Genomic DNA, 27,226 nt, shown 5'->3' with positions numbered 1-27,226 from the left:
CATTACGCCAGAATGCTAAGATAGCTGATGTACATGCATGTGTGGCCCTGGAGGACTTTGATGATGACTTTTACGGAGAGACTACAATGTATCAGAATGTGGGGAGAATGTGGGTGTAACACAACTTCATGTGGCAGTCTCACAGCTAAGAGCATGAACTGGACTTAATGACTACAGGCCAGTTGCACTCACTTCTGCAGTCATGAAGGTATTTGAACGCCTGGTTCTAGCCCACCTGAAAAACATCACAAACCCACTGCTGGACCCCCTACAGTTTGCATACAGAGCAAACAGGTCGATGACACGGTCAACCTAGCCTTGCACTACATCCTACAACACCTGGACAGCCCTGGAAGCGATGCAAGAGCTCTGTTTGTGGACTTCAGCTCGGCATTCAACACAGTGCCAGAGCTGCTACAGGCCACACTGTCACAGCTGTCAGTGCCTGATATGCCGCTGGATCATGGATTTTCTGACAAACAGGACACAGCAGGTGCGGCTTGGTAAACACACATCAGATACCCGAACCACAAGTATAGGAGTACCGCAAGGTTGCATCCTCTCACCTCTCCTATTCAGTTTGTACACAAACGACTGCGTCTCCAAAGAACAGTCTGTAAAAATCCTGAAGTTGGCAGACGACACCACCGTGATCGGCCTCATAAACAACAGTGATGAGTCTGCCTACAGACATGAGGTCGATCAGCTGATCTTCTGGTGCAACAGTAACCACCTGCTGCTGAACACAGGAAAGACGGTGGAGATGGTGATAGACTTCAGACGCAACCCCTCCCCCCTCCCCCACTGATTGTCAATGGCTCTGAGGTCTCCACGGTGGAGTCACTAAAGTTCCTGGGGACCACCATATCCAGAGACCTGAAGTGGGAGAGGAACACAGTGACCATTGTCAAGAAAGCTCAGCACAGATTGTACTTTCTGAGACAGCTGAAGAAATTCAACCTCCCGCAGAATCTGATGGTACAGTTCTACACAGCGATCATTGAAGCTGTACTGACTTCATCCATAACCATCTGGTTTGGCTCGTTCACCTCGCAGGAACAAACCAGACTGCAACGCATAGTCAGAACAGCGGAGAAGATAATCGGTTGCAGCCTGCCATCACTTCAGGACATCTACCACAGCAGGATCAATAGACGGACACAAAAAATAACTTCTGACCCCTCTCATCCTGGACATCACATCTTCCAACCACTCCCCTCTGGCAGAAGATTCAGGACCATCAAAACCAGCACAACCAGGCACACAAACAGCTTTTTCCCCAGAGCTGTAGCACTCAACAACAGAACCAGCCCCTCTGCACCTTAAACCCCTCATGCCACTTACTACACTCAATTTCTTCTCCACCTACCTCAATGGACATGAATGACATTTTTCTGTCAAACCGCATTAATTATTATTATTTGTGCAATACTTTTACCACCCCTTGGCTTTTTACTGTTTACTGTTATTGTTTACTGTTAATTACTGTTAATTACTGTTAATACAACTGCACAACTGTTTATAGCATATAGCATATTTATTACATATCTATTCTGTATATATCTCTTGTATAGTCTGTGTGGTGTCTTGTTGTCTAAATATGTGTGAAGTCTTACTTATGGGCCAACACCAAGAAAAATTCCTTGTATGTGCAACATACTTGGCGAAATAAAGTGATACTGATTCTAGGGCTGACGGCAAATAATCGATTAATCGTTGGTCGACCAAAAAAATTACTAGTCGACCAAATTCCATTGGTCGATTGGTCGCAGGGAAAAAAAGCTGCGTCTCGTCAAAGGGCTTCTGGGACTTTTAATTTCAACGGCGTGACAAAGGAAGACGTGACACGAATTTACCGTTGGTGATTTGTTTGACAAGGACAGCGCTGGACATGCGACCTGTGAATATCGTCAGTGGTGAGGGATTTAAAAATCGAATTGAATGCCTCGAGCCCGAATATAGCCTGGTAAGACGTGAAACAGTGACGCACGCGGTTAAGAGCAAATACAGCAAAACAAAACACTTTAGGGCAAGATCGAAAACTGTAAAGCACTCAGCTTCACAACGGATATATGGACTAACCAGATGGAACGTATGACGGTCACAGCGCATTTTATTTCTGATAACTGCCGACTGCATTCATTCGTGCTAGGAACTAAAGATTTGGGAGTGACCCACACAGCTGCTAACATAGCAGAGCGACTGAGCGAAATAATGGCAAAGTTTAGAATCCCCGCGGGAAAAGGGTCGCTCTTGTACACGACTATGCCGTGAACTCTTCGACTGGGAGAAGAACTGAGCAGATAACCGAACTAGTGTTTAGATGAACCAGGAAACATTGTTAGTCACACAAGGTTACTCCTGGCGTTAGTGGTAAATGCGCATTAAGCCCGGCATTAAAGATAAAACTTCACAAATGTGTATCCCGGTCAAAATGGGAAATTATTTTTGGAGGGGGGGGGGGGTCGATTGGTCGATTAGTCGGAGTAAATGACGACCATTGGTCGACCAAAAAAATCCTTGGTCGTGGACAGCGACTTTGGCACCAGGGATTGTAAATTGACCAGGCTGGGCCTACATGAAATACCCATTGATGGCTGCCAAGTGTCTTCGTATTGGAAGGAAAGGCTTGTTGATCTAATAGAAACAAATGAGTCTGTCTTTTCTAGGAATAATTTGGACATTGGTAAAGCAGAGGAGTTCTGTCATCCAATAAGGCTGACGGATGAGCAACCCTTTCGGTTGCCATATCGGAGGTTGGCTCCTAGTCATTACCACAAACTGAAAGAAACACTACATGAAATGGAGTAAAAGGAATTTATCCGGAAATCAGCTAGTGAGTAAGCTTCCCCATTGGTCTTGGTGTGGAAAAAAAATGGTGACCTAAGAATCTGCACAGATTTTTGCTGACTAAATGCCCGTACCATCAAGGACGCCCATCCACTCCCACACCAGACTGATGTCCTAGCAGCACTTGGCGGAAACATGTTCTTTAGCACAATGGATTATAACATACCTCTACACAAGGATGAAAATAAATATACTGCCTTCTCCTCCCCTCTAGGACTTCATGAATATAACTGTCTGCCTCAGGGGTTATGCAATAGTCCTGCTACATTCATGCGAATGATGCTTACAATATTTGGTGATCAGAATTTCCTAAGCGTCCTTTGTTATCTGGATGATTTGTTGGTTTTTGCCAAATCTGAAGAAGAGAGTTTAACACGGCTTGAAATGGTGTTTCAAAGACTAAAAGAACACAACCTAAAATTATCTCCTGGCAAATGGCAATTTCTAAGAAAATCTGTTAAGTTTCTGGGACACATGATTTCCTATGAGGGTGTTTCAAGCGATCCTGATAAGGTAGAAGCTATTACTAGAGTTTCTGAATCTGATCTAATGGAGCTTGATGGTGTTACTCCATCTGTTAAGAAGATACGTTTGTTTCTTGGTATGGTAGTGTACTACCAACACTTCATTGAAAATTGTTCTGTGCTCGCCAAGCCACTGTTCTTACTTACCTCTGGCAGCAAGAAACCTCATAGAGCGAAAGGTAAGAAACCAGTAAAGACTGTAAGGAAGCTTCACCCTAGTGATTGGACACCTGAGTGTAAACAGGCAGTTGAGAAGTTAAAAGCAGCTCTTATTAATTTGGTGCTCCTAGCTCATCCTGATTTCACCAAACCATTTCTCCTTTCCATTGATGCATCCACCAGTGGATTGGGTGCTGTGTTGTCACAGATTCCAGGTGATGAGAGAGCAAGACCCATTGCATTTGCTAGCAAATCTCTTAACCATGCTCAGTCTAAATATCCTGCCCATCGGTTGGAGTTCTTTGCTATGAAATGGGCCATTTGCGATATGTTTAGCCATTGGCTGCGCGGACACAAGTTCACTGTCTGGACTGACAACAACAACCCACTAACGCACATCCTGACCAAGCCAAAACTGGATGCTTGTGACCAGCGCTGGGTGGCAAAATAAGCACCATTTAATTTTGACATCTTATACATTCCGGGACCCAAGAACGTGGTGGCAGATGCCCTTAGTAGGGAGCCATTTGTACGACCACATGTTCTTCATCGACTGACCAGAACTCCTTACACAGTCCTGTTGGAAGAAGCCAAGAACCTTCACACGGGAGATGTCCAGAACATGTTCCGCATGTCTACAGAACCATTTGAGGAGCGAGAGAGGGAATCCAGTTCTGAACCTCAGATGATTGTGCTGAATGATTCCCATGCCAACCAAGGGAGGGCGAGTGGAGCATTGTGTGCTGATGAAGTCTCTGCTGTGCTAGAAGCACATCGTTCTTGGTCTGATGGTGCAACCATTAGAGCTGTTGTTCATTCTCAGTTCTTGAAATCTCTGACTATGACAGGAGAGAAACAGTCCCAGGATCTGGCTATTGACTTTCTTACAGCCTCCCGATATCCGAAGGCAACACAACCATCCTTGTCATCGTAGACAAACAACTCAAAGGTTGCATTTTGTTCCCTTCCCGGGCCTCCCTTGAGACAGCTGACTCTTCATCTTCTGACAGTTCAGCCTGCCAGAGATCATCATCTCCAAACGGGGGGGTTCAATTCACCTCAAGGTTATGGAGGGAGTTTTTCTCACTAAACACAACATCACGAGTCTGTCTTCCGAATGGTCAAGCAGACAGAGTAAACCAGGAGCTGGGCCATTTTCTACACGCTTATTGTCAGGAACATCACGAAACCTGGTCCTCATATCTGGCGTGGGTGGAATACGCCCAAAACTCCCTCCAACATTAAGGCATCAGGCTTACTACGTTCGAGTGTATGCTGGCATCGAGCTTACTCCCTTCTAGTGTAAGCCTACGATACTTGTTGAGTGTGTCCTATGTACAACACTTTTGGACTGTTTAACGTAATTTGAGTTACGAGTTAAACTTGCAGCGCCTTTGCGCCTTTTTCTTTTGAGCTCTTATCAACCTCTCTGTTGCAATGGACATTAAAGATTTGACAACAGTCACCTTGCCTCCTGCTGCTTCCATCCCATCACAACAGGAAATGAGACCTGATAAGAAAAGTGACTGGCCTACCTGGCTGCAGCCAACTGTATCATCACAGACACAGAAAAGTAAGTGAAATTCATACATGGGCTTGAACAGGAATACTGCTAGTCATACTATACCTTGCATACTCTGGCAACTCTGGAGAGCCAAGGATCAGCCTCTGGGCTGTTGTCTGGGTTTTTCTCTCGGAAGAGAATATATATTTTTTCATTAATTGGGTCCTCAGTTCTCTTTGCATAGAAGGCTGAGATGAAGGTTGGTTCTGGAGGAGTGTGAAAATGGAAATGGAACTGAAATAAAACAATCTGAACCACTAATAAGAAATCATTTATTCATTAGAACACAACTATTCACAGGCAATCCACATCAGTGGTTGTGTGAATGGGATTTGAACATGATACTATTACTGAAGTGAGCGACCCTGGTACTAGAGCCCTGTAAGACTACTTAGGTTAAAAATAGACAAGACTTAGAGATAAGACTAAGCTCTGCTGAAATGCATTAAGCTTAATGGTGGGGAGGTACAAAGCACTGAAAAGGTGCTTTCAACATACAATATATTCCTGAAAATCAGTGTGCAGGTGTGTGTGTGTGTGTGTTTTGAATACCTTCAATCCATGGATCACTCATCCATACATTGACTCTATTGCCAGCTTTCCGACGGAACTGTAATGAAGTTCCATCTCTGTAAAGAGGAGCTGCAGCATAGAGGTCTCCATCTGGACAATGCAGCCGCACAGTACACCACAGTTAGGGAATGACATCTGCACACTGGAAAGTCATTCAGTGATTCTATCATTAGACTTTAAAGTAGAGCTAGCTTTCTTTTCAAGACGTAATTAAAGTGAATACTGCTAAGATAACATTTCTTAAATGCATTTAGGTTTTTTTTCTGAGAAACTGCAAGAAAAACTCCAAATGTCAGCACTGAGTCAGAACAGTCCTTAATGAACTCGCCAGAACTGCTACCTGATCTGTTCTAAAAATATATATTCAGGTGATGCTAGATCACCTTTTTTTCCCTAGAATCTGCTTTAGATAAGAATAGTATCCTCTAACTAGCAGTGGAAATTAAAAAAATGTTGTTACTGTTATTTCACCATATTATGACTTTTAATTATTTCAATGGAAACTGTTTTGTTTAATGCCTTAAAGCAATAATTTTTTGGTACAAGTAACCATGTATCATGGGGCTATTGTTTCAATCCTGTCTCTATTGCAGTAGCTGCACATTTAAGAGTAGCCATCACATACCCACTACAAGAGTCAAATAGTTCTGTGAGTACACGTAAGGAGAGATTCCAGTGCCATCAAGACTTTCCATGATCTCACTAGTGTGATCATTGTGATTCTATGGGGAGAAAGAATTGTTTGATGGGCAAGGACAAATTAGGTCCAGATTAAACAATCGAGGCTGGGTGTGATGCAAATCAGAATTACTACCAGCTTCCAGCACACTGGTTGTTCTCCATTAGTTCCACAAACAAAAAGGTAATCCTGAAGCTCCTCAATTACTGTCACCACATTTTCACAAGAACCCTGAAAATTTGAAAAAAAAAAAGTAATTAATTAGCAAATTAATTATGCATGTTTTATATGTTTCAGAACTTCCATTATATCATCTGAGGTGGTGATGGTGTTATGTGTCACTTCTAGCCCCATGAGTCACGTCAACTGTTTCTAGTTTAGTTCCCTTGTTAGTCTTGTATTTAAACCCTGGCTCCATCCTAAATGCCGCACTTCCCTCCTATACAGTACGCCAAAGCAGTAAGCAATAAAGGGTAGTATATCTGAATATATAGTTGGCATTAAACAGTAAACGAAAAGTACCCGGATGGCTTGCTGAATCGGGAGCCATTTTGAAGTATGTGATTGCAGCACACTATCCTATCCCATGATTCAACTGGAGCATTTAACTATGATCGTGTTATGTCATATGTCATATGACATAGGTAAAATGGCAGACGTAGTATGTCCGAGGTTGTATACTTTCTGCCCAGTCACCTACTGAAACTACATACTGCTTTAACGGTTGAGCAGAATGCACTACATTGAAATCTAGTGTGTAGTGCTTAAGTATGCCATTTCCAATTGAGCCCCTGTGTTTGGTGTTCTGTTGGTGAGTCATTGTACAAAAATCCTTGTGTAGAACTTTGTGTTTATGCTTGGATGTAAATGTTTTGTTAATTCATGTGTCAGGGTTTTCTGTTAGATATTCTTTGATATTGCTTTTCATACTGTTTATTGTTTGTATGTTTGGATGTTTGGGTTTGTAGTGCTGGTGTTTGTCCTTTTATTAAACATCCTAAAGATTCACATTTGTGTCCCATCTCCACCTACCCACCATTACATAAAGTTTATTCGGTCTGTTAAATGTTTGTTGTTTGTCTTCTACATCTGTACATGTTGGCTATGTTTCTATGTTTGACTGCCCTGATATGACCATGAGCCGTGTTTACTCTGATTATGAATTGTGTATAATAAATATCGCTCCTCTGAGCACCTGTGTTCGCCTCGTTATCGCTCTACGTAGCCACCAGTGTTACATTATGATTTGACACCACCAACCCCAGATTATGGAGGTATTTTAGAAGACAACAAATGACAATTTTAAATATGTTAGTTATGAAGTGTAACTGAAGTTATGCTGCTTTTGATAAAACATCTTAAATATCTGCAGTAGATGTGTGTCACGGTATGCTGTAGCAGAGACAACTAACCCAACATAATAAATTGTGCTCTGTATTTCTATAATATGTCTACATACCTCACAAAGATGATCGGTGTTAGCTGGCAGAGTAATATTCTATAGGGAAAAATGTTTATGAATTCCTGAATAATCAACAAGCCAAATGTTTATATAACAAAGTATCACTTGCATAAATATATCACCAAGATCTTACTATTACAAAACCTTTGAAAACATTTACTATACAAGTACCAAAAATATTTGTACATTCATTCCTCATATATACCTACTACATTCCTGTTTGAGTTAAACAATATAATTCGAGCACTATTTGCAAAGTTAAAGTGATAACAAGATGTTTCATCAACCTAGTTTCATTTTCTTAGATCATATGAATAAAATTATTACCTCTAAAATATGAGCGTTATTTACATCCACCTTTAGCACATAATTTGATCCACCAACAAAGAGGATATCTGATCCATTTCGACTGTAGAAAACTGTATGACTTTTTTTCTGATACGTAATATGGTCACCTAAATCATCAGAATAATACAAACAGCAAACACGACTTGTTAATATTTGGTCTCTTACATGTATCACAAATGTGCACACGCTGATTCTACGTTAGAACAGCAGAGAAATATGAACCTACCTTGTCTCAAAATTAATCTAGGAATTGTCATCGAACAAAAAACAGTTAGAGAACATAAGCCTAAAAAAAGCGACTGACAAAAAAATTTCATTTTTCTTAATATACAAGCGGCTGTTGTGATGAGGCTCAGTTATACTTTCGCGTCTGACCGTAGCGCGCGACAATGCAAACTAGTGATGTGTCGTTCGCGAACGATACGGTGTTCTAAAAGTCGGCTCTTTGAAGTGAACGATTGGAACCGGCTCCACAATGGGAGCCGTTTTAGGATCTTATTTGGGAGCCGCTTTTTCCTTCAGTATTGCGCTTGTGCTCTGCAAGTGCCACAGTTTTTTTTCCAACATCGTTTTTATTTGTCCTTCGGTGAGAGCGGAGAGTTTGTTTAGGTCGCAATGAACAAAGTTATATATGCCGGGTTCATACACCTTGACAAGGTGGATTTCAAGCACTTGTATGTCACTTTTCATTATTGAAAAATGCCATTTTCAATATTTCCCAACAACTTAAACTTAAATATGTATACATATACTCAAAATTATTCGAAATAATTCGCTTTTTTATCACATCGATTCAGTCAGATATTTGTTGTAAAACAAACTACAGTTACATTTTCAAGTACTTTAGCCTACTTTAACACTTTTCAAACCTGGAACACAATGCAACATTAATTTTCGTCAGGTAAATGTTCCTTCCCCTGTTTTTGAGGGGTGTTTCTTTATAGTACCACATATCGTTTCGGACAACACTGCACAAAATGTCTCCACTGCCCGCATGTCAAGCGTGTGCTCCACACATCTGACCAATCACACGCAGCTTTCAATTAATAATGTTGTGGGAAAACACTGAAAAAAAAGTTATCTCCACTTTTTTTGTGGAAACGGCAGGCAATTGGCCAAGCTGTATTGCGTTCTATTTTGGTGCTATTTTGTGATAATTTAATAATTGGTTATAATAAAAGTTTCATTTATAAAGCATTGTTATGCAGCATTTTTACTCATCACAAGTGCTTAACAATGTCAATAATGAAACAAAATGTTATAAAATTAGGTGTAAGCTATTAATTAATTAATAATGTAAAAATATATATGGGGAGCCGTTTGAGAGCCGAAAGAGCCGGCTCTCCACAGTAAGAAGAGCCGTTAGGGCCGCAATGCACATAATGCACACTACACCAGTGCTGCTAGTCGTTTTTACTTGTAAGAGAAATGAGAGAGAGAGAGAGAGAGAGAGAGAGAGAGAGAGAGAGAGAGAGAGAGATTTCTATAGGCCTACTCTTGCCTTCTTTCTCTATACTACAGTGCAACATACATCTTACAATTACCATTAGAATAAATTTTCATCATATAGATATCTAGACTTTCAGCAGAGCAGTCAGTGGAAGACTTGTGGTTTTTACAATGTATGATTAGTTTGGAGGCTATGACTATTATTATTTGTGTCCAGTGTATAATTATTTGTATCCAGGGTGTAGCTTCACTTACAGGCTTATAGGGAAATCTATTGTTGAGTTTGTTTGCTAAGTAATTAAGTAATGAACATTCAGCTATGAAAATTACTATTGACAATCACAAAAAGCTGGACTGGGGAACTGAGGGTCACTGACTGAAATACACTTTCCCCATCATTTTTTGAAGAGGTTGAATTGCAGTTAAAGGCTGTTATTGATAACTACTTTTACAGATTTTAAACCAGGGAGGATTCTATTATTCAAAATACATTTATTTTGCAGTTCACTCTATCCTAGTGGTGGCTGACGTACACTTGTTGTCCAGAGGTGGCGGCATAAAACCAAAGTCCCTCCACTCCTCTCTTACAGAAGAAGAACTATAAACACAGCTGGCTACAAGCTAACATGGCGAGTTTTTACTCATATTGTTTTCTTTTCTTTGACGGATATATAGTTTAACTTAATAATGCTTTTGAAAAGCAGTGTCTTATAAAAGCATGCATTTTCCAGCTTGGCTCGCTAACGATAGTTGGCAATAGTGTTCATGTTAGCGAACTAGCTAAGCTAACTAACAGAATGTACCTGTCATATGAGTTAGCTATAGCTAGGTTAGCTGTAGTCTCACAGCTAACATTTATTTCTGTATTTTTCAGAGGTTCCGATTTTGTGGAGATTTGGACTGTCCGGACTGGGTGTTAGCTGAAATCAGCACATTAACACGAATAGCTGAGTAACGTCTTTCTTTCATATACTATAACCATAGCTACACGTCACGTCGATCGTAAATAGCTTAGCTATTAGCTAGCTGGCTCCCTAACCTCCCTAAAGTATGAGTCTATTAGCTAGCTGGCTCCCTAACCTCCCTAAAGTATGAGTATTAGCTAGCTAGCACCCTAACCTCCCTAAAGTATGAGTCTATTAGCTAGCTGGCTCCATAACCTCCCTAAAGTATGAGTTTATTAGCTAGCTGGCTAGATCTCTTGGTGACTTTGAGCAACTCATGACAGAAATCTTTATTTTCTCGGACTGCAGTCAAGCGTCAAGATGAAACTACTCTGTGTACAAGTCATAAGAGACCTCCTCGACGAAGACATCGATGTAAGTTTTATGGCTTAATTATCTAGCTTTAGCTAGTGTTAGGCTATACGTTTTTAGCAGTCATAATGTGTGACCTGTACGGATCATTACCAATTTGATGTTTTTTCCCAGTATGACAAAGTCGCAAAACTAACATCTGATGCAAAATTTGGTGAGTTGCACCATTTTCATGCATGTTTTTTGGTTTTGTTTTATATTTTGGTCTATGCATTATGGAGTGCTCATGTGGGTCATGTCATGGCCTGGCGGTTAGGGAACTGGTCTTGTGACCAGAGGGTCGTGGATTCGATTCCCAGACCTGAGGCCATGACTGAGGTGCCCCTGAGCAAGGCATTTAACCCTCAATTGCTCACTTGTATAAAAATGAGTTAAAAATGTAAGTCGCTCTGGATAAGGGCGTCTGCCAAATGCCGTAAATGTGGATTCAGGATACAATGTCAGTGTCATCCACACTGATTATTTCTTAAATTGTGTACATAGTGATGTGATGTTTTTTTTAATAATTTTATCTGTGTCTTTGTCCCAGATAGTGGAGATATTAAAGCTAGTGTTGCAGTGCTGAGCTTCATTCTCTCTAGTGCTGCAAAGCATGATGTTGACAGTGAATCTCTGTCCAGTGAACTTCAGCAGCTAGGCTTGCCTAAAGGTGAGAATGCTCTGGACTGTTACTTGTGGAGTCAATACAGTTAAAATGGTAATATATAGTATCAGATCTAGACAACATGGGTGTTTAGTTACCAATGGTCTGTATAATGTAGAGCACACCATGGGACTTTGCAAATCCTATGAAGACAAGCATACAGCCCTGCAGGAGAAGTTGAAAGAGAGTAGTCTGCGCTGTAAGTATGGCACAGAGTCCGTGCTGCTTGCCTGTCACTGAGCACATGGGGGAAGATGCTTGTGATCTCCAAATGAGCAGTTTTTATTTGTTTTTATTCCTATTAGTAGGTCGTCTGGAAGCGGTGAACTGGAGGGTGGACTACACTCTGAGCTCCAGTGAATTATCAGAGGTGAACGAGCCCATTGTGCAACTGAAGCTCCAGTCTCAGGACCCCGAATCTGGTTCCACAGACACCACTGTAGTCTCTGTCACTGCAGACAAGTTCAGAGTGCTGTTAACAGGTACCGAGGAGTCTGTATGTTAAATAAATAATTGTGCAGGAGCCGCAGAATAGTAGTTTTAATGTAAAGATTTCTCCCCTCGATTACTGCAGTCCCCACATGTGTGGGACTGCGGTAATAAATCTGAGTAATGAGTACTGAGTAGTACTTCAGTAAGATATTATATTTTGTGGTAAAGTATAAAGTTTCCAGAGAAATAGGATGTTTCTTACATAGGTCCTTCATCAGCTGTGCAGCCTGAAATTTGTATTTGTATAACACTTTTTTGTACTTTTTTCTAGAACTCAAGCAAGCTCAAGCCATGATGAATGCACTGCAATGAATCAACTGTATTTTTAATATATCCAGATAACACTTACATAACTCTGACAGGAACAATGTGTAGCATTTTAACTTTTTGCCACTGGCATACAATTATTGTTTTGCTATATATGTTGTATGTAAATCTTCAAATCATTTTTATTATAGTAGAGCGGCTCTCAACTTAATTGGAATTTAGAAATCCATTTTGTAAATGGTAAATTATGCTTTACTATGGTAAACATGTATGATTCTGTAAAGAAAAAAAAATTATAAACATATATTCATGTGCATATGTAGTTCTTTATTAAGTGAGCACACTTGGGTGTATCAAATGCCCTTAGTAAAAATAATATTTAATAAGCAGTGTCAAAAATTTTGAGAAAAAAAAAAACCTAAACCCAGACCCGAGTTGATACTTGATAACGCAAGAGTTCGATAAAATCAGCACTAGTGATGGGATTTTGGGCTCTATTTTGAGACGCGGCTCTAATGGCTCTTCTTATCTTGGAGAGCCGGCTCTTTCGGCTCCCGAATATAATCCTAAAACGGCTCCCATTGTGGAGCCGGTTCCAATCGTTCACTTCAAAGAGCCGGCTCTTAGAGCCGGATCGTTCGCGAACGACACCACTAATCACATAAAATCACTAACTGCTTCCAAACTAGCCGATTCGATGATTATAACAACTTTGTCGTTTGCAAACATAATTTAGACAAATCTATTTTAATATATCTTCCAATTTCATCGAAACCTAGTGATAAGTAGCCGGTTCCGACTGGCACAAGCTCCCGTCGGCCCCGTTTCCGTTTGATAAACACCGACTGCGTTCCTGGTGCAGCTAAGGTAGAGAAACGAGATATCTGTCCACATATCAGCGTGAAGGAAGGTACGTTTAATCTGATTTATCGTGCAACATCGTCAAATACAGTCTTCATTTACTCATGTTGCGCTGAACTTGTAGAGTATAAAGTTAACTCACGTATTTAAGTCTACAATCAACCCGACACCACTGACCATTTGTAAATAAATCAACTTGGCCACGTTGCTTTTTACAGCTTTTGTTTAAATGTGGAGACTTGGACCTTGAACCGTTTATAATGTTCCAGTATGACTAGTTAGTGATCTGGGTAGGATATTGGGCTGGATCTGTGTGTTGTATATTCTCCAGTGCGATGCCCGAGGGTCCTGAGCTGCACCTGGCCAGCCTGTTCGTGAACACAACGTGTGCAGATGTAGTTTTTACCGGAGCTGTAGAGAAGTCCGAGATAAGCAAGGGGCCCGAGGTGCCTTTTGCCAGCGATGCCTACCACATCAGTGCGGTGTCCAGAGGAAAGGAGGTCAAACTCACTCTCACGCCCATCAAAGGTGTGACCAAGAGCAAAAGTAAAGTTAAAGATCCAAACCAGCCGTCCATGGACGTGGTCTTTCGGTTCGGCATGTCTGGCTTTTTCCGCTTTACCACAGTGGAAGAGCTTCCGAAGCATGCTCACCTTCGCTTCTACACCTCCGAGAAGCCCCAGCGAGCGCTGAGTTTCGTAGACGCTCGCAGGTTTGGCAGCTGGCAGCCCAATGGGTCGTGGCAGCAAAACAGGGGGCCATGTGTCCTGTCTGAGTACGAGAACTTCAGGTATGGTCTAAAAGGACTCATTTCACAAAATCACAAACCACAAAACTGGTTTGGAAACAAACACAAATCATTGTGCTCAATGTAATTGGAGGCTAATTGCATATTCTCTATGTATTATGTTTCAGGGAGAATGTTTTGTCCAATTTAGCAGACAAGGCATTTGATAGAGCCATCTGTGAAGCTCTGTTAAACCAGAAGTACTTCAATGGGATTGGTAACTACCTACGAGCAGAGATTCTACACAGGTCACTTATTTTTAATATCCTGTTTTATTTAATGAGTTAGGTTGGCTGGTGTGTGCAGTGTTGTTCCCCTACAAAGATTAAATTAAACCCATACTATTATCTCGGATATATGTCTTATTCCTTGTCTTTGTTCCCAATTCAGAATAAGCATTCCACCCTTTATGAAGGCAAGAACTGTGTTAGAGGGACTTGAGGTGAAAGATGAAGATACAATGATTAAAGAGGAGAAAACAGAGGTGAAGCTCTTTTGTGACATGTTTTCTTTTTGAAATGTATGATAATAACAGCCCTCTTATGTTTTTATATTAGAGTTCTGATGAAGTTGGAACAAGGAAGGCCAAAACCAGGAGTCCAGACCTGCTCACTCTTTGTCACACGGTACCTCTGGAGGTGGTCAGCCTTGGTAACACAGGCATTTCTGTGCATTTTTTGTACATACTTGAGTGCTGATTTCGTATTATGTGGACAGTATGACGCATTGTTTGGCAAAAGATAAGTAAAACCATGAGATGGATTCAAGACCAAGCATTTTTAAACATGGATCAACTGAACACTCTTCAGAATCATGAAAGCCACAGTACCAAACACCAAAAACCTGGTTTCTTAAGACTGGCCAATAACGCACCGGTTTTACATTGTGAATTATTAAGGGGGGGGGGGGGGATTGATGTCCAAAATCAGATTGCTATAATGGTCAAGCTCAGTCTAAATTAAAACCTGTTTTTTTATATGACCAAGATATTAATATTTGAAAACTGTGCCTTGTTGCCAGTGTTGCTTGTTTCTCATGTTTAATAATATTTTAGAGGGAAAAGGTTACGATCCAGAGAAGAGAGTCTCCAAGGAATTTGAGGCATGGCTGCAATGTTATTATGTGGATGGGATGAATTCAGTGAGCGACCACAATGGAAGAACCATGTGGTTTAAGGTTAGGAACTTCATCTTTAACTTGTAAAAGGCTTAACAACTACAGTGCAGTAAGTTATGTCATATTTGTTTCATGTCTTTCAGGGTAATCCTGGGCCAATGGTCCCTAAAGGTATGTCTGTACAATTGTCCAAAATGAAAGGAACTCTGATGATTGATGAACAAATTAAAATTTAACATGAATGACTTTCAGGTGTTAATAGATGGTTCTTTTTTCTTTTTGCAATTCCCTTTAGCTCCGCTATTCATATATTTATAGTGATGACCCAGTAAGTAAACTGCAATTAAATACCAGTTACTGATAACTTAAACTGCTCATCATATAGGTTTAAAATCCCCCAAGACAAAGAGAAAAATACAGAAGGATGAACATGGCCATAATTGCCCCAAGAAGGTGAGGTCAAACCACCTATTAAAATAACTTGTATTTGTAATACAGTACGTACACTGTATAATCGTGTCTGATAATGTCTTATCAGGGCACAAAAAAGAAAGAAGCTGAAAGTAATTCAAAAGAAAAGCAGGAAAAGGAGCCAAGGGCTGAAATGAAGGACGAGGGTGCGACCGTGAGACGGAGAGGCTCCCGCACACGGGCTGCCAGCAAGTCTGGCTTAGATGCTGAAATAGCCGGTGACCTTACGCATGCAGACAGAGCCACTGGGCAGGCTGGTGGTGAGCTTCTGTTGTCGCTATTTACAGTTTTTTTTACAGTAATGCAAAAAAAAGGGTGTAACTGAAACGAGTTCCTCCCAGGACCACAGAAGAGCAGGACTAGGGGCACGAGATCAGCACGTGGACCGGCAGGCAACACTAAAGTCAAGGGCATCACCAGACCTCGCAGGAAGAGCAGCAGAGCGACATAGGAGCATTTCTTACCATCTGTGGCCATGTCAAGATATCTGCAAGCATTTATATGTACATAAATATTAAACTACAGAGGCTAAGCAAAGGTGTAGATGTGCAGGATGAAGGAGAATCTTTCATAAACCAGTCATACATACATGAGGAGAGACACACACACTACTGGAGATATATTTTTAACTGTGTCTTCGTATTTTATTAAAGTGGGAAAAAATTGTGTTTTGTAAAGGCTTTCTTCTGTATTATAGCATGAGCCAAATTCAATACTTTTTAGATCCAGTGAACTTGTAGACACAATCTTGCAACATAAATGACAAAAATTACGTTATAAAACCTATAACTAAATCACACTGAAAAGCTAGTGTTAACGTTGATTATAAAAGGCTCATTATAATGTAATTAAAGATACAACCACCCACCATTAGCATTTGACCTGGGCTCAAGATAGATGTAAAAGGAGTGAGATGATCTGAAATGGTCTGAAAGTGAGGGAGATCTTCGAATTGTGGACTTCAGCAGGATGACTGTAATTGGGCCTCTCCAACAGGTCACAACTGTGGTCAAAAAAAGAAAAACTCTTAAAACTTCAGTCACACTAGACTAATGTGTTTTACATGCGTGCAATCAAACTTACTGCCAAGCCTCTTTCACTGGCAGAGACGTGGACAACACCGCTAGCACGCTGCTGCCATGTGACTCGTATAGACGGACAACAAGGGCGTTTTTCTTTCCCTCTGCCTATGGTACACAGAGGAGCGGATTAACTGCTGACTGAATAGACGTAAAACCGGAGTCATTCGGAGTCATTTCCAGGGTTGTTACCTGTTTTATGGTTTCCAGGATGACGGCAGGCGAGCTGACGGTGAACCCACTCCAAGGACGGGCCATGCTGACATCAGGAATTAGGCGTAGTGGGAAGTTGAGGTTGTATGCGTGCTGGATGACTGAGGCATCCTGGAAAGAGCCTGTGGCCAAGTTTCACACCATTTATGGCTTTGGTTACGTTTTGCCTTTTTTTTTTTTCCCCAATAGTGGCTGAAAATGTGTATGAGCCCACCTGCATGCGGCATCAGTGCGTATGTGAACTCGTGATGTCCCACATCTGCTGAGGCATCGGGGGCTTTTGGTGCTCGGAGTCTGAAGAACAGACAGAAAGCTGTTTGAACGGGTCTGACGTGGACTGTAGCGTTATCAGTTTATGGTGGTGACCGTGTGTTCGAACTTACAAGGATAACGTCATGACGTTCTGATGAACAGAGTAGCCATATTTGCAGTCATTGAGAAGAGCGACACCAAACCCATGTTCTGAGACATCTGCCCATTTATGGCCCCACACCTACTGGTTCCAATAGAAATGATCTGTATGGAATCCACTAATACATTTGGAAAGATTTTCTGTCTGCATTATTACTGGCCAAGCCATATTATGAAATTCAAAAGATCAGCACCTCAAAGCGTGCCCAGTCCCAAGATGTGTTTCGGTGAGTCGGTCTCTGCAGGTGACCAAACTGGATCTCATAGGTGGCATTGGAACTGCGTACCTGTACGGGAAACTCCACCTTCAGGAACTTATGGGCCTCTGCCCAGTCCACCTGTAAAGCGAATCCTGTCAGTACTGGTCTCAGTCAGGATTTGAGCCTGTGCCTGCGATTTAAGAATCGTACATTACTTGGGGAGTTCTCCTTACGTGTGTACTGAACTTGATGTAGGGGCTGTTGGCATCCAGAATGACCTCTTGTGTGATGTGGCTCTTTTCACTGATGCGTAAGGAGAAGGATACGCAAGCCCGCAGCGCCCCTGAGCTCACCACTTCAACAGGCCGCACCACTGTCGTTACAGGCTTCCTGGAAACAGAATTAGACCCACGCAGGACTGGATAGGGAGCGCAAGAACTGTGTAAACTGGGAACAACTTTACCTTCTGGAAAATAGTGGACTGGTTCTAGAAAACTGTAGTGGCTAATCGGGAGATTGTGGAGGGTTCCTCATAGGCCGGCTCGTGTCAATATATGTCAGGGGTGGCCAACCCGTCATAGACCAAGAGCCACTTTTCTTACTGTGTTACGGCAAAGAGCCACATCGTACATGGGCGAGTGTAATCTGTTGAGCGCGGGGGGGGGGGGGGGGGGGGGGGGGTGGCGAGTGTAAATTATTAGCTGTGAAGACAGTCAAATGCGTGTTTTCCACTACGCCAGTTTTAAAAGTATTGGCGGCTCGTTAGGCTTGTAAACTAACCGCGCACCACGAAAATGTAGCAGTGTGTCGCCCCATTTGTGCAGGTGAGCCCGCGGACCGGCTGGGGAGCCGCATGAAACCAGGCAAAGAGCCGCATGCGGCTCGCGAGCCGCGGGTTGGCCACCCCTGATATATGTCAATCTAAATAATTTTGTGGGCCCAGTTTGGGCATGAAACTCCCAGGCTGAAAAAGGGGCCCAATCCGGCCCTGCTAGAAACCACTGTAAATCACGACTAACATACCTGGTTTGAAGATGATAGTCCATAACATCCCATGCATCCCAGTATAACGGAACATCATCGAACATCACAAACTGGTTTCCAAAACAACCATCAGGAATTGCCTCCCTATAGCCAAAACACATTAAAACAAAAGTGGTGCAAAACTTTTTTTTTCCCCCACTCTGTCCAATCACAAAGACTCTTTCGTATCTTACCGGTTCGTCTGCAGTAGGATCAGGGAAATCAAGCGCCCTGTTTTGTCCAAGACGGCTTGTACAAGGCCATTCTTCATTCGCACAGTACCATCAGCCTGTAAACAAGAGCCATGCTTCAAAGCTCTGGTGTGTGTGGGTGCACTCAACAGTTTACTGTGATGAAGAATGTACTCCACAGCACAATACCTGCACTGTTACAGTCACGGCAGACACAGACACAGCAGAATCTGTGAGCAGAGTTACACCCATGCAGGGGGCTTTGATCAAGGCTGTGGAGAGAAGGTATCAGCGTTTTCATTACATAGTCTGGATCAACTACAATAAACCTTTGTCAGTAGTTTCAGGGGAGTAGGCAGTTTGGACCTAACAAGGTTTATGCCATATGAAGAATGATGCCCATTGTGTAAATATGGAGTACCTAGCCTTGACTGACTTCCTTCTCCCGACAGTGCTATGACCTCAGTGCGCTCCCAGGGTAGCGTGTTGAGAACCGCAGTGCTGGAACCAGCCTCCATCCAGGGAGTTGATCTCAGTGCATTACACGCAGAAAGCAGGAGTCTGGACCCAGTCCTTTGTATCTCTTCAGACAAATACAGTGAAAAATCACCTTTAGTGATTTGAGTTACATTTATGAATAGTTTATTAAACAACAATGTTTAATTAATGTGATACAGAAATAAAAGGTGTGTGTACAGGTATTTGTGATTAATCAACAGATTTTGTAACAGAGAACACTTCAGTACTGAAGGTAGTAATACGGATGTTTGGTTTGGTAATTAAGTGTAAGGTAATTTTTTGTATGTTACCTTTATAATATCCTAATGCATCTTCCACCACCATCTCAATGCAAGTGCCAGGAATGACATCGTGGAACTGGTTGAGCAGGAGAAGCCTACAGGTACAGGAAATCACAGTGAGTGTCATGGGCTTAGAGGACACAGCCGAGGTCACCAGAACAAGCATGTTGAGGTCATACCTCCAGAGTTCCTGCAGCTCCTTGTTTGGGTATGAAAAGCCAACACTTTGACTCAGGGCCAAACAGCTGGCCACCTCGACATCATGCAGGAGGGCCTCACAACGACGATTCTCGAGCTTTATCTGGGGCCCAACCAGATTGTATGGTCACATTAGATCACAGGATGGAGAGCGTACCACACAGTTGTCCCTGCCCCTCTGTCGTGGTGTGTACCTTTGCTTGAGTAGTGTACGTGCCATTGTGCAGCTCAAGGAAAAGTTCACCAGACCAAGTACACAGGAGTCCACTGTCAGCCTGGAGTTCAGAGAACAGCCGATCTGGGCTGGACATGTTTACCCTAACAAACCAAATACGTCTACATTCAATCATTTTTCAATCAGAGTAAAAATCATATTTCTGTCATACAGCCAGCGTAGTGATACACTCTTATTTCCCAGTTTTTTTTAATGCTAGGGTTGGGGTTAGTCAATGCTCAAAACCTTCCTGTTTAGATCTGCTTTTAGTTTTAGTTAAGCAACCCTAAATCTGTTCCATCTTATTTACTTTATTCATTTTATTACATTACTTTATTGTTTTGTTTCCTTTTTATCTTAAATTTCTTAATATTTTCCTTTGTCTTTTTTATCTTTGCTTCCTTTTAATGTTTCTTTTTTAAATTTATTCTGTAAAGCACTTTGAGTTGCATATATGTATGAAAGGTGCTATACAAATAAAGTTTATTATTATTATTATTATTATTACAACGGAGGTTTATTGTTTAAACAGATGAAGCAAGACAAAAACCTGGGCAGGCCATCCGAATCCCGCACACGCTGTAGCCGGTCCAGCATGAGCTGTGTGGGGCCACCACCTCCGTCCCCAAACCCAAACAACATGGCGCTGTGATTCGCGCGTCCCTTGTCCTTGTTGTTCTTTACAGTTTTAATCAGCTGGAAATGGAGTAAAGTAATTTCACTATCTGGTCACTAGAGGGAGCCATTAATACAGGTTTTATGAGAAATTGTCACCCACGTCTTCAACTTTTCCTTTCATTTCGTACGAATTTCCAGGTGGGAAGTGAGTCAGTACTTGAGAACCATCGATGCCCTCCCAAAAGAAAGTGTTGTGCTAACAGACGGAGATATTTATTATGTGTTTACACCGACAAAAGGTGAAGCAATTTCAATATGATGTACTGATATGGATTCTTACTGGAAATGTGTTGACAAGATTCCAGCTTAACTTTTGAGTCAGGAAGCGGGAAATCCCAGCACCTTGCATTATCTGAGGAAGCTGAGCAGAATATCCAAAAGTGTCCGGCAACCAGAACTGTGGTGGAAAAGAAAGACAAACAGAACAATATGACCCCGTCAAGGAGCTCATCCTCAAGGTCAGCTGAGAAAACCATCAACAAAAAACAAGCTATGGATCAAAGTGGAGGTTACTACAAGCAATGTTCTCTCTACATTTCTAAACTTACAATACCTCTTTGCAGTATTGTCCAAACTCTGTCTTGAAGAAGTTCTGTCCCTCCAGAAACTGCCTAACCATAGACTCTCCAGAAGGTAAATTGCCGTCCTGATTTAAAGAGAAACCACTACTTTACAATCTAAGCACATTGGCAAGATCAATCAGTATTTATTGGACTAAATAAAAACTTTAAAATATAATTACATTTAAATATGGAGAACATTTACAAATGTTCTACTACTGAAGGAATAAAGAATAAAAATAAGTTATTACCATCTCCACCCAAGTGCCTCCAACTGGAATAAACTGGCCTTTCTGCACAAAGTACTGGATCTGAGAATACAGTGCTGGATACCAGTCTTTTACCCACTGAAACTGCTGTGCCTACATATGATGGATGCACACATGTGTCTATGTTATCTTCTATATTCATGCACTTAGGTCAATATGGATAAGCAATAAAAATAAGGTGGATATTTGTTGACCTGTGAACAGGTAAACTTGAACTCTGGATTCTTCTCCATCAAGCGCAGAACAGACACCCAGCTGCGCGCACATTTCCTGATAGTCTCTTCATATGGCCACAGCCAAGCTGTGAGAGCAGCAAGGGTGAATTAGAGCCCATCCCAGCCTGCTGTTATCCCTTCAAGCGCCCCAGAAACTGATCACCAAATTAAAAAAAGTATTAGAGCAGTAACACCTGAATCAATGTGGCAGTGACCCATGGCGTGCATAATGTGCTGGCTTTGCCCATTCCTCTGGCTGAAGAACTTCTGGGCCAAGCTTTGGGCCGAGGAGAAAGTACTGGGATCGGTAGGTTCACAGAGATTCACCATCTCATTGGCTGTAAACAAAGCCTGATACCCACGCTGGTCTCCCTCATCCAGCAGCTGAGATAAAGGAAGAAACGAAGGAATACAAGTTAAACTCATTACTGAAATCAGATTCCTATTTCAAATAATACAATTCAAAAATTGTGTCTCACCTTCACAATGTCCACCAGCATCTCAAAGTCAGTAAGAAGCTCCTGAACATCGCGATTAAAAACAACAAGCTCGGCCTTCTGAAGAGTAAACTTCCTGTTTAGGTCTGGGGGAGCAATGGCAGAACCCTGCCCTGCCCCAAACAAACCATTACACGCCAATTCCACATACAGAGTGATGCTGTAACACATTAATGGATTTGATATGAGACAATGAAACATAGACTAATGAAGGGAGGGAGACCAATGAAACATAATTTATACTGAGTGTTTACTACAAGTTTATATTGTTGGTACACAAAGTCAATATAGAACACTAATAGGTGAGAAATATTGCATAGTAAGGAGGCAAAACAGGTAACCATAGCATTCCAACTAACCTGTGAGGTTCATCCTGTTTTAGACACTCTGACAGGATGTAACTGGTCTTTTCACCTTCTTTGGTTAAACCCTGTTGTGAAAAGACGTTTTTCATGTACGTGTTTACATTTGCCCCATAATGTTTCTGGTGGTTTGCATGCAATTGTGTTCTACAGACACCTGTACAGGTTGGTCATCTCGCCAAACCATCGCCTCCCCATCACTCTCCCATCTCAGGTGGACCTCCTTCTCTCTCCAGTCCTCGGGAATCTTCAGGACAATTCTGAACCAGCATGTCCACCATCTGTCGAAACACTTTAGTAAAACCTCTGAGGGATTTCTCATTTAAATCCCAGAAACTGAAGTTCTGTGGGAACGTACGTAGGCCCAAATGCATCACCAACTTTACAGGGCTGGAAGTTCTGCTGGATCGCCTCAGAGTACTGGACACGCTTCGCAGTCTGAAACACTGACAGGGACGTGAGCTGGTGAGTGTCACCATAAAGCCTGAAACGAAAGAACCCAGGCAGACATCATAAACAACGTGGCAGAAGGACAAAGTCCCTAACAAGGTCTTAGGAACAATGCAGCATAATAATAATAATAATAATAATAATCATAATAATAATAATAATAATAATAATAATAATAATAATAATAAATGGTACAGAAATATGAATTTCTGAATTTCTATGCTTCTGTGTCTTTACAAATTTGGATTTTGACATCATGCAGAGTTCACCTTCGGTTCAGACGAACAGATTAACAGATAGTTAGACATAGCTTAAGTTAAAAAAAAAAAAAACAACCCCAAACGAAACTAAATCACTCACCTCCCTCTGAGATTGCAATCGGTGAAATATATGTCAGAAATAAACTTTTCTGCACGTTCCAAAAGAGTCCTCTTATTCTTCAACACCGGTGGGTGATACATGATGACAACAAACTCGCTGAAATGAATAAATGAACCCAGTCGTCACTACTTACACCCGGAAGTTGAATGGATGCTCATGTGAGTGAGATCACAGAGGTCAACACTAGAGGGCGCTATTGCACATGATTTTCTAGTAGGTAGACGGTGCGTGTAAGCTGTATTGAAGGTTTTAGGATTAGACAGCTGGCTACTGATAGAACTTTTTTAGCCATCAAGCCAATACTACTGTGTACACAATTACAGTGTGGTTAGAAGAAGTAAAGTAAGAAGACAACACATTTACCCTACTGAGCAGAAACTTGTGCCTGAATTCCTGGACCCAGAAAACTTTAATTCTGAAATGTTGGATAAGAATGGATGTGGGTCACAATCTTGTGATGAGTCAGGGAATGCCCTCACATGCTTACACCTCTGGCCTTTCTGCTCCTTTTTGAAAGTACATTATCTTAAACCACAAGAATATATTTTAAGGTAACCGACTGTTTCACTTAAACGCAGCTCAACACATTTCTCTGACAGCTGAAAGGACAAAAATACAGAGGTCTTCATTAGACTACCCTAATCTCAGTGGATCAAAACAACACGGACAGACAGAGCGAGAGACGTACTGTTATGACATGTATGACCACGTCTGATGGCATTGCGTTATGTCCTGCCATGAACTACACTTACCAACGTCTCTGACATGGTTAGGCTTGATTGGTAGCTTTTGCCTTGTCTGAAACTGAAATGACTTTGCAGATGATGTCTTCTCCCCTGGATAAGGGCTCAGCGATGCAATGTTAGAATCAGACTATCGTTACCTCTTACTTTCTCAGACTTCCTCATCAAATACTCTGAGATGGCATGCTGGAAACAGTTTTAGTAGAATTTGAAAGAGTTGATCCAATCCATGTACTCGGTGTTCTGTAACTAAGGCTTTTGTAGTCAATTGTAGTCCTAAATGGCAATTTATGGTTAAATTATAAACCAAAATTATATTTTAAAAGAAGAATGCGTACTATTCCATTTTTTTTTTCATTGTGGAAGTGTGCTTTTAACAATTGTATGCCACAATACATTAATAAAAAATAAAGTCATGATATGCCTAACTTAATAAGGTCTAGAAGAAACGTAATTTAAATTAAAATTTTAATTTTAGTAACATTTTAAAGTGATCACATTACAAAAAATACATTTTAGTAAACTTTTCACAGTGCTCATACCACACCGTAAACTAATGTACACAAAGTACACATATGCCACTACTTCTTTATATCCTGTGTGCATGTTTCAAGCTCGCAAACCAAATGGAAAAAATGAAGAGGATGGGGAGAGCATGGGAATTTGTCTCATGATTGGTTCAGGAGAGAAAGGTGAAAGGTCAACCCACATACTGGGCAAGAAACAATGAACCATCTCTGTACCACATTCAGTGGGAATGAATTGTGTTTCATTTGCATGAGGAATAGTGCCCTTTCATTATTCTAATCACACAATAGTAAATACAGGGTGGAACCATTCTAAATACCCCTCTCGGGCCACCCCGGATCAACAGTGAGCCATAATGTGCCCTCTGCTCGGACAGAGGCTGAGCTTTTCCACCACGTCTGGCTGCATGGGAAGACACAGATGTCAGAGCCTGCATGAACCACAGACACATGCCATCCTAACTTAAACCCTGTCCTGCTGTCATCCTGCATGGGCTTGTTGGCAGTCTGTGCAACTAGCTCAGTCTTCAGCGTGCCATGGAAATTCTCCCAGTGGCGTATGTGGCCCAAACACAAAAAAACAAAATGCTCCCGCATCCTCTCTTCCACATCCTCTCTTCCTCATCCTCTCTTCCAAAACGCATAAATTCAGAAACACAAACATGATAGATTTACGTTGTCCTTCTTAGTGATTCTGCTCAGTGTGTACTTTCAAACGCATAATTCTGAACATGCTTCATTGCACAGGTCTTCAGATGTGGGGAAGTAAAGAGTGCATTACACTCTGGAGAGCTTTTCTTCTTTCTCTGATGATCTGTCCATCCTCTCTTGTTCCGCCTGTGACCTGAAGACACATTATAACTTTCATTCAGGAGAGGTTGTTAGTGCTGTGAACTCCATTTACAATTACTATATTTTACTGCTGTTTGAAAACTGTGGGAGACAGAAATGTATATCTATTTTCATAGCAAAAAATAACCAATGCACGTTTGAATGTCTTGGCTTTGTTGGAATCATTAACCTATAGCAATTAGGCCACAGTGTGCTGTAACCTTTTCTTGAACTGTCAAGTGTGTGTTGCTGACACAGCTCTCAGAGTGGGTCAGAAATGTAAATGATAAGATAGAGAGATTGTCAGTCACAATGTCGACCACTGTGTGTCATTTCCTGTAGTCTGCCATTCTTCTAAGCATGACGTGTTAAAACTGCCATGACAGAGAGGTTTAAGATGGATGACCCTGTCTGCTTTAAGAAAATACATGAATACTGTCACACGATGACACGCGTGACTCCTGAGACAGCCCGGTAAGTCAATAACACACATAATTAATGCATAATTTAAACATGCCTTTTTTTCAAGGATTGCGCTGACATCAGCTTTACATAATTAACCATGAGTCACCAATAGTTTTTTAGTCTGCCTAAATAGTTGTGAATATGTAACGTCTGGTGTTACTGTAGAGAAACATGGATTTGGACAATTGATCATAGTTTTTGGTCAAAACATGTACAAGTGTATATTACAGATTTGACTGCATAGCATTAAAAAGTAAAAAAACAATTACACTATATAATCAAAAAACTGGAGGTAAGAAGAGACTTCACACAACAAAGCTTAAATCTTTTGTGACCTACCTTTTTTTCTTCAAAACACACCAGCTAAGAGCAACGATCAGCACCCCCAACCCAGGGACCATCACCATGGATGTCAGTGTACCTGTTAGAAAAGTTTGTGCTGTATTGGTGGGAGGCATAGAATATGTCATACATGTAAGAGTGTGTTTGTAAAATATGTGTATTTAAGATTAGCTTTCAGATTATTTAACATCTTTGACATTTAAAGACACGTTTTTTGTTATTTAGCGTTGTGCACCAGCACCATCATATCATGTTTCTGAAACATGAATAGACGTTTTTAAAACTCATTTTAAAAGATTCATGTGTTTATAAAAGTTGTGAGGTCCTAGATGATAATTCACATCCTAGATTTTTGCCAAAATACAAATTTAAACCCTGCCTGTAGGTCAGGACTCCACACATGGTGGCCACAAAGCACAAAATGGCGCAGGCGTTATTTTCGGGGCTACTTCAGAGCCACCTGGACTAGTGGGCAGGCTGCTACTGTTAGTCCAACACTTATTGCACAGAGCATCAGAGAACACCTGCATGGAATCAAAGACCTACAAGAGTCAAAATGGAGGAAAGTGTAGCGTCACAGAGGTTAGTGGGACCAGTCCGAGCTGCCATAGCTACACCATCTAGCCCACCAGCTCCCAGCCAATGGGAAGAAACTATGAGTTAGAGATTCCAGGTGACTAACTGCAGTTCACTGTATAGGATGTAAATATATTCGAAATTGTAGTGAAATACAAAAAGAGCAGTTTGCTTGCACAGCTGTATCTCGGCAACCGTAATCTTCACTACATTTTTGACTTTCCCTTACATCTCTTAATACAGTTCACTGCAGATATTCACCTAAAATATATAAATATATATTATGATGTAAACAAAATGGCTTTTTGGTTTTTAGAAGGCTTAGTAGAATAATTACAGGCATGCTTGCATGTTACTGACCTCAATGTGTTAAGTGCAGCATTTTTATAAATTAAACCTTAAATGTTTGAATAAGCAAAAATATGTTATTTAGGGATGTT

General features: G+C 41.3%; 4 protein-coding genes across 12 annotated transcripts in view; 2 read left to right on the top strand and 2 right to left on the bottom strand.

Annotated features, from left to right (window-relative positions):
- The window catches only part of sema7a (semaphorin 7A (JohnMiltonHagen blood group)), a 29,028-nt gene extending 20,391 nt beyond the window's left edge, over window positions 1–8,637 (bottom strand). For 2 of the 7 annotated variants that reach the window (XR_013131092.1, XM_077007524.1), the window contains exons 1-7: window positions 8,386–8,621; window positions 8,139–8,266; window positions 7,809–7,847; window positions 6,485–6,580; window positions 6,296–6,392; window positions 5,650–5,760; window positions 5,161–5,303 (exon numbers count right to left, since the gene is read on the bottom strand). Coding sequence is in view for 6 of the 7 variants with exons in the window: in XM_077007524.1 (XP_076863639.1) it covers window positions 5,161–5,303; window positions 5,650–5,760; window positions 6,296–6,392; window positions 6,485–6,580; window positions 7,809–7,847; window positions 8,139–8,266; window positions 8,386–8,476 (705 nt within the window). In the remaining variant the exon portion in view is untranslated. Of the gene's footprint in view, window positions 1–5,160; window positions 5,304–5,649; window positions 5,761–6,295; window positions 6,393–6,484; window positions 6,581–7,808; window positions 7,848–8,138; window positions 8,267–8,385 lie in introns of all 7 variants that reach the window. The other 5 variants (XM_077007521.1, XM_077007522.1, XM_077007520.1 and 2 more) reach the window with 4 other exon arrangements.
- A 1,495-nt stretch (window positions 8,638–10,132) lies between these two features.
- commd4 (COMM domain containing 4) lies at window positions 10,133–12,642 on the top strand. Its single transcript, XM_077007519.1, has 8 exons — window positions 10,133–10,237; window positions 10,483–10,554; window positions 10,862–10,927; window positions 11,039–11,078; window positions 11,454–11,573; window positions 11,686–11,766; window positions 11,873–12,049; window positions 12,331–12,642. The coding sequence occupies exons 1-8, from the start codon at window positions 10,235–10,237 to the stop codon at window positions 12,369–12,371; spliced, it is 600 nt and encodes a 199-aa protein (XP_076863634.1). The 5' UTR covers window positions 10,133–10,234; the 3' UTR covers window positions 12,372–12,642.
- Window positions 12,643–12,770: 128 nt separating this feature from the next.
- Window positions 12,771–16,227, top strand: neil1 (nei-like DNA glycosylase 1). Of its 2 annotated transcripts, XM_077007518.1 has the most exons (11): window positions 12,771–13,236; window positions 13,519–13,715; window positions 13,815–13,977; window positions 14,103–14,222; window positions 14,365–14,458; window positions 14,532–14,625; window positions 15,029–15,150; window positions 15,234–15,261; window positions 15,476–15,543; window positions 15,629–15,821; window positions 15,903–16,227. In XM_077007518.1, the coding sequence occupies exons 2-11, from the start codon at window positions 13,523–13,525 to the stop codon at window positions 16,010–16,012; spliced, it is 1,185 nt and encodes a 394-aa protein (XP_076863633.1). In that variant the 5' UTR covers window positions 12,771–13,236; window positions 13,519–13,522; the 3' UTR covers window positions 16,013–16,227. The 2 variants fall into 2 exon arrangements, with proteins under 2 accessions (XP_076863633.1, XP_076863632.1); XM_077007517.1 differs by having other exon boundaries at window positions 13,519–13,977.
- An 11-nt stretch (window positions 16,228–16,238) lies between these two features.
- Window positions 16,239–24,135, bottom strand: man2c1 (mannosidase, alpha, class 2C, member 1). 2 transcript variants are annotated; one of them, XM_077007516.1, is made up of 28 exons: window positions 24,055–24,135; window positions 23,666–23,717; window positions 23,282–23,398; window positions 22,830–22,955; window positions 22,629–22,752; window positions 22,469–22,539; window positions 22,092–22,269; window positions 21,807–21,996; window positions 21,592–21,698; window positions 21,380–21,490; window positions 21,122–21,214; window positions 20,849–20,965; window positions 20,669–20,764; window positions 20,441–20,586; window positions 19,871–19,994; window positions 19,658–19,779; window positions 19,488–19,573; window positions 19,100–19,261; window positions 18,868–18,950; window positions 18,682–18,776; window positions 18,488–18,592; window positions 17,698–17,854; window positions 17,459–17,602; window positions 17,237–17,346; window positions 17,068–17,147; window positions 16,833–16,975; window positions 16,645–16,748; window positions 16,239–16,564 (listed from the first exon to the last, which is right to left on the bottom strand). In XM_077007516.1, the coding sequence occupies exons 3-28, from the start codon at window positions 23,380–23,382 to the stop codon at window positions 16,450–16,452; spliced, it is 3,090 nt and encodes a 1,029-aa protein (XP_076863631.1). In that variant the 5' UTR covers window positions 23,383–23,398; window positions 23,666–23,717; window positions 24,055–24,135; the 3' UTR covers window positions 16,239–16,449. The 2 variants fall into 2 exon arrangements, 1 of the variants encoding a protein (XP_076863631.1); XR_013131091.1 differs by lacking the exons at window positions 16,239–16,564; window positions 16,645–16,748; window positions 16,833–16,975; window positions 23,666–23,717; window positions 24,055–24,135 and having other exon boundaries at window positions 17,126–17,147; window positions 17,237–17,349; window positions 23,282–23,438.
- Window positions 24,136–27,226: the final 3,091 nt, after the last annotated feature.

Source organism: Brachyhypopomus gauderio, chromosome 5, assembly GCF_052324685.1.
Source record: "Brachyhypopomus gauderio isolate BG-103 chromosome 5, BGAUD_0.2, whole genome shotgun sequence".
Lineage (NCBI taxonomy): Eukaryota > Metazoa > Chordata > Actinopteri > Gymnotiformes > Hypopomidae > Brachyhypopomus > Brachyhypopomus gauderio.
The sequence above is the reverse complement of the archived record's forward strand: the minus strand, read 5'-3'. Positions and strand labels throughout refer to the sequence as shown.

What these genes read in the sequence shown, in the direction of transcription:
- commd4 (XM_077007519.1), top strand. An exon ending in TCAGCACATTAACACGAATA is followed by an intron (nt 10,555 to 10,861) that starts GCTGAGTAACGT and finishes CTCGGACTGCAG; the next exon opens with TCAAGCGTCAAGATGAAACT. An exon ending in GAAAGAGAGTAGTCTGCGCT is followed by an intron (nt 11,767 to 11,872) that starts GTAAGTATGGCA and finishes TATTCCTATTAG; the next exon opens with TAGGTCGTCTGGAAGCGGTG.
- neil1 (XM_077007517.1), top strand. Translation starts at nt 13,523, where the DNA reads ATGCCCGAGGGTCCTGAGCTGCACCTGGCCAGCCTGTTCGTGAACACA. An exon ending in TTAAAGAGGAGAAAACAGAG is followed by an intron (nt 14,459 to 14,531) that starts GTGAAGCTCTTT and finishes TTTTTATATTAG; the next exon opens with AGTTCTGATGAAGTTGGAAC. An exon ending in GAAGAACCATGTGGTTTAAG is followed by an intron (nt 15,151 to 15,233) that starts GTTAGGAACTTC and finishes CATGTCTTTCAG; the next exon opens with GGTAATCCTGGGCCAATGGT.
- man2c1 (XM_077007516.1), bottom strand. Translation starts at nt 23,382, where the DNA reads ATGTATCACCCACCGGTGTTGAAGAATAAGAGGACTCTTTTGGAACGT. An exon ending in ACATCAAGTTCAGTACACAC is followed by an intron (nt 17,603 to 17,697) that starts GTAAGGAGAACT and finishes TTCGCTTTACAG; the next exon opens with GTGGACTGGGCAGAGGCCCA. An exon ending in TCCTGGAAACCATAAAACAG is followed by an intron (nt 16,749 to 16,832) that starts GTAACAACCCTG and finishes TGTGTACCATAG; the next exon opens with GCAGAGGGAAAGAAAAACGC.